The 6,032-nt window shown below is 36.9% G+C and overlaps 1 protein-coding gene across 1 annotated transcript; it reads left to right on the top strand.

Annotated features, from left to right (window-relative positions):
• The first annotated feature begins 1,604 nt into the window (after window positions 1-1,604).
• LOC139857357 (putative receptor protein kinase ZmPK1) lies at window positions 1,605-4,255 on the top strand. The gene has a single exon (XM_071846100.1). The coding sequence runs from the start codon at window positions 1,657-1,659 to the stop codon at window positions 4,066-4,068; it is 2,412 nt and encodes an 803-aa protein (XP_071702201.1). The 5' UTR covers window positions 1,605-1,656; the 3' UTR covers window positions 4,069-4,255.
• Window positions 4,256-6,032: the final 1,777 nt, after the last annotated feature.

Below are 6,032 nucleotides of genomic sequence, written 5' to 3'. Positions count from 1 at the left end.
TTATTACATTAGAGACGAATTTGAGTAGGCCGAATTTGCTATCAAGGATATATTTAGAAATCATAAATATAAATATATTAAGTTTGATTATTTTCCTAAGGGATATCATTTTCAATATAAGTTTAAAATTTATATAGGGAAGGCATAACGCAGCAATAGAGATTTTATGGCAATTTACCTAGATTTACCCACATCACCAAGTTGGCCATATATTTCATTTGCATAAACAATAATGTTAAAAATTTACCTAAACTAATCCAGAGCGTCAGCTTAATGTTGACTTTCGAGAAAATTCTGTTCAAACATCTTGATTGGTTAGATATGAGCTTGATAAAGAGACAGCTACTTTGACTTGATTTTTTTTTTTCGAAAGGCTCTTTGACTTGATTTAACTAATACTTCGGACGTATACAACAACCATGGATATGTAAGTTCTTCATAGATTTTTCTAGAAGTTGAACCATTTCTATTTGGACATGGCGGCAAAATGTTATTTCTTCCGTCTTAATTTAATTGTCTACTTCTATACAAAGTTGAAAAAACGCGAGATAGTGGGACCTTAAAAGGTCGAGACAGGGTTGAGACGGGAGTCGAAACATACGTTAACTTATATATATATATATATATATATATATATATATATATATATATATATATATATATATATATATATATATATATATATAAACACACACAGATTTTAAAGTCAAAAAGCTTTTGTTGACCAATTTGTACATATTATCGCTGTTACCGACAATATAATACAAAAAAGTAACACTAAACTACGTCAATTTGATTGATTTGACCGACTTTTGACGGAGTTTAATCGAATTTTTGACTTTTGACCGTTGACCGACTTATTAGACGCCGAGACGGGGTCGAGACGGGCTAGTCACCAAAGCCTGCAACGGCCGTCGCAACGGACGCAACAGACCGACTTATTAGACGCCGACATGGGGTCGAGACGGGCTAGCCACCAAAAGGCTGCAACGGCCATCGCGGCGAACGCAACTGACCGACTTATTAGACGCCGAAACGGGGTTAAGACGGGCTAGTCACTAAAACGCTGCAACGGACGTCGTTTGTAACCATACTTTTTAATAAACTGATAACAATAAAGAGATAATAACTTTACTTTATACCCTTAACATATTCATGCGATACAAAAACATAAGTAAAAGATGAAAAATGCTAATGACAACTCTTATGATTTTTAATTAAGTTAATGCACCCTTTTTATCAAATGGAACGGAGTGAGTATGAGAGTACTCGACTTCTTTAAAAAGATATTAGCAAATATATGGAAAAATTCATCAGTTTATATAAAGAGTGAGAAATATAAAATTTTCATGATATCATTATATTACAAGTAAAATTAAAAGTACTTAATAAACGAATTTGTTTCCATATATATTCTTCGGTCTAAAGTCTAAACTAATCACATGGCATGATGGCTCTTCTAATGGTCCCGGTCCAGTTGAAGGCATCAAAATCAAAATAATACAGTATAGAAAAATGATTTTAATTTTTCAATTATTATAAATGGTGGAGCCTTTGTAGCATTGACTTAAATATATTTGACATATTCAAAGTGCCTGAAGAAGTTTATGATCATTCATACTTCAAATTTCATAATGCATAATCCTTATTAATATTATGATCATTCATATTTCAAATTTCATTATGCATAATCCTTGCTTAGTAATTCTCATACCTCTAATCACCTTCTCTTGTTCTTCCCAGTTTGTCACTGCAACTTCTTCCAATTCTTCAAATGTTTTAACTCAAGCCTCATCACTCGCAGTCGAAAAACAAACTTATTTAGTTTCACCTAATCGCGTTTTCACCGCAGGGTTTCACCAGACCGGTCAAAATGCTTACTTTTTCGCGATATGGTTTACCGAGCTTATTTCAGATGGTTCTCACACGTTGGTCTGGATGGCTAACCGAGACGCACCAGTCAACGGAAAACATTCTAGTTTTTCCTTAACAAAAACAGGAAATCTAGTTTTAACAGATGCAGGCCAAAAAATTTGGACAAGCAATACTAAATCTACTTTATCTTTACAACTGCAACTTCTTGATTCGGGTAATCTTGTCCTTACCCAAATTGACACCCAATCGTACCTTTGGCAAAGTTTCGATTTTCCTACGGATACTCTTCTTCCTAATCAGCCTTTTACCAAAGATACTTTCCTTGTATCTTCAAGAAGTTTAACAAACTTTTCTTCTGGTTTTTACACTTTCTTTTTCGACAATGATAATGTGATCCGTTTACTTTATAACAACGACGTTATAACCAGCGTTTACTGGCCTAAACCATGGTTATTAACATGGGATTCAGATAGATCTACCTTCAATAGTAGTAGAATTGCTTTGCTTGATTCTAGAGGCCGGTTTGGGTCCTCGGATAATTACACATTTGTTACCTCAGATTATGGTTTAAGTTTTCAACGAAGAATGACACTTGATGTCGATGGAAACGTTAGGGTTTACACGCTTAACAATAGAAATTGGATTGTTTCGTTGCAAACGATTTCAAGCGCGTGTAATATACATGGAAGTTGTGGTGTAAATAGTGTTTGTACTTATAGTCCTGAATTTGGAAGAGGGTGCACTTGTTTACATGGATACAAGGTCAAGAATCAATCTGATTTATCTTTAGGGTGTGATCCAACTTTTGATTTTACTAAAAATCAAGAAAATTATGGATTTATAAAATTCCCACATACCGAATTTTATGGATTTGATTCGGGGTTTGTTTTGGGGCTTCGTTTTCAAGATTGTAAGAATCTGTGCTTGAACAATTCAGAGTGTAAAGCATTTCAATACTATTTCGACAAAGCAACGAACGGCTTCAAATGTAGTGTTAAGACTTTGTTGTTCAATGGTCATAACATGGATGCATCTTTTGTAACTTATCTTAAGTTGCCCATGATCGACGTATTATCATTTTATCATAAGGTTGTTAAGCAAGAGTCTGGTCCGAATTGCTCGAGTTCTATAGTTAGCTTGAAACGAACATACAACAAAAATAGTGCAAGTGGGTCCCTCAATTTCTTGTTGTGGTTCAGCATCATCCTTGGTGCAATTGAAGTTACATGCTTTCTAGTCTTTTGTTATAGTACTAAACGATCTTCGCGTGCATCAACACAAAAGTACCTAGCGATTGCTACCGGATTCAGAAGGTTCACATACGACGAGATAACGAAGGCAACTCAAAATTTTAAAGACGAGATCGGGAGAGGTGGTGGTGGTATTGTGTATAAGGGCGTACTTCGTGATAATAGAGTAGTAGCGGTTAAAAGACTCCACCAAGTTAACCAAGGAGAAGCCGAATTTCTAGCGGAGATGAGCACAATTGGGCGGATTAATCATAAGAACTTGATAGAAACGTACGGTTATTGTGCCGAGCGAAAGCATAGGATATTGGTGTATGAGTACATGGAGAATGGTTCGTTAGCTACGAAGTTAGGTACTAACGAGCTTGATTGGCAAAAGATGTTAGCAATTGCGACTGGTGTAGCGAAAGGGCTAGCTTATTTGCATGAAGAATGTTTGGAGTGGGTTTTGCATTGTGATGTTAAACCGCATAATATATTATTAGATGTTGATTATAATCCAAAAGTGGCTGATTTTGGCTTGTCAAAGCTATTTCATCAAGATGCAATGGAAAATTCTATGTTTTCGAGGATACGAGGGACTAGAGGGTATATGGCACCAGAATGGGTATTTAATCTTCCGATTACTTCAAAAGTGGATGTGTATAGTTACGGAATGGTTGTGTTAGAGATGATATTAGGAAAAAATCACACATTTGATCAAGAAATCGATGGTAGCGAAGGAATGGAGCAAAAGGAGATTGTAAGTAGGCTGAAAGAGAAGGTGAACGAGAATGGTGATAGTTTGACTGAAACGCTAATTAAGGATATATTGGATCCTACGATGATGGACGAATATGAAAGTAGCGAGATGAAAAAGCTTCTAAAAGTGGCTCTTCAATGTGTCGAGGAAAATAAAGATTTGAGACCAACAATGAGCGAGGTCGTGAAGATGCTTCTTGATTGAACGAATACCATTTAGTTGAACTGGAACTGGTACTCGGTCTTTATAGTAGCAGTTCAAGTTCAGACTGAGGGACTGTAAATTTTTAGTGTTTAACCTGTTTATAAGCAAGTCAAAGAACATGAAAAGCTCATGTTGATAGTGAATGTGAAATATGTGTAACAACCCAAATCTTGATACGCCAAAAATATGACCCAAAAAAAAAAAAAAAAAATTTGTTTCAATACATCAGGACGGCGTCCAAATCTGAAGGCCTGGACGGCGTCCAGCCAATTGGGACGACGTCCCAATGAACTACCCGAAACTGATCCTCGTGCTCAACTTACATGAGCGGAAAACCCGCTTCCCGACACTTTCAAACGAAACCCTTTTTACAACATGTCAATATAAGTTAAACTAAGAGATTTTCATCATCAAAACAAGTTTTACATCGCCGGGCCCACATCAGCCCGAGTTACACGTTTCGTACAAAATACAAGTTTCGACCTTTCTAGTTTAATTTCCAAACGACACTAGAGCATGGTGTTTGGGGTTAAACTACCCAAATCTTGGCCGAACTTCCAAGAAGCTAATCCCCCGAGAGTCACTAATCCAACCGAATACCTTTGCCCTTATCCACGCCGGAGCCTAAAAAGGTAAACAACAAGAGGGTAAGCTAAAGCTTAGTGAGTGCAATAGTTATACATATACATATATAACCTACGTACTTGCAACCACTTACACAATATCGTATACAAACTTGTAACTCAATTAGCATGTCATCATACTCGTAATACTAACAAGTTGTGCAATATCACAAAACCGCATTAGCATATACTCAACACAATATATATATAATATGCTAAAGAATCAACAAACCCACCCATATGGTTAACCATAAACGCTATGGTGCTACCGGCTCGATGGTTCACACCATACGCATTTGAGTCATACTCTTTTATAGTGCTACCGGCTCGTGGTTCACACTTTGTTTTATAGTGCTACCGGCTCGATGGTTCACACTTGATGCTACCGGCTCGATGGTTCACATCATGATTTTATAGTGCTATCGGCTCTTTGGTTCACACTTCGGCGCTACCGGCTCGATGGTTCACGCCTCAATTTATAGTGGTACCAGCTCGATGGTTCACACTTTGACACTTGTCACATACATGTTATGGCACTACCGGCTCGATGGTTCATACCATAACATTCACAAATAAATACGCCATATACATATAAGTATAATTACTCCACTCACCTTAACGTCTTCGGTGAATTGATAAACCAAGCTCGCAACTTCAAGGTAACGTACATATTACATTATGCACATATATCAAACATTCATCCAAGTTGGTCAACCAACTTATTCGCCATACAAGTGCCATTTGGCCCATAGTGCAAACGTGACCCATTTGCACCATTCATTCTAACAGTAGGTCGGAATTTCGTCAAACCCTTACTAACAATTCGATTATGGTCTTAATACACCTTTTAACACAAGGTTATCACACTTTCGCACCCATTAATCCACCTAGGTCATCAAAGACTTATTTGACCTATTTCAAGGTTAACGCACTCATTCGGGTCACTATCATACCCATATACACCCATTCACTTTAACCACTAAGTGTGCTAGTGACTTACTAACATTTAAGACCCATATGCACAATTAAACATTTCAAAACCCTAGGTTAGTCATCTTTGAGTCCTCATGACCCAAACTTACCTAAAAACCCCCAAAACACTAACAATTGGGTTTTATGTTCATTACTAACCCGAACCCTAGCCCTTAAACAATTAAAACAAGGAAATCAAGGTTAAGACTTACCGCTACAATCAAAATGTAGCTAGGGACTAGATGAACAACTTTAACACTCGAGCTTTAACCCGAAACAAGCTTCTTCCTCCTTAGATTGTGCTTTCTCACTCTAAAAACCTCCTCTCTCTCTAAACTTGAAGTGGAAATGAAAGAGTAGTTGAAAATG

The sequence above is a fragment of the Rutidosis leptorrhynchoides genome, chromosome 7 (genome assembly GCF_046630445.1).
Source record: "Rutidosis leptorrhynchoides isolate AG116_Rl617_1_P2 chromosome 7, CSIRO_AGI_Rlap_v1, whole genome shotgun sequence".
Lineage (NCBI taxonomy): Eukaryota > Viridiplantae > Streptophyta > Magnoliopsida > Asterales > Asteraceae > Rutidosis > Rutidosis leptorrhynchoides.
Note: the sequence above shows the minus strand (reverse complement) of the source record. Positions and strands in the feature narration are given on the sequence as shown.

What these genes read in the sequence shown, in the direction of transcription:
- LOC139857357 (XM_071846100.1), top strand. Translation starts at nt 1,657, where the DNA reads ATGATCATTCATATTTCAAATTTCATTATGCATAATCCTTGCTTAGTA.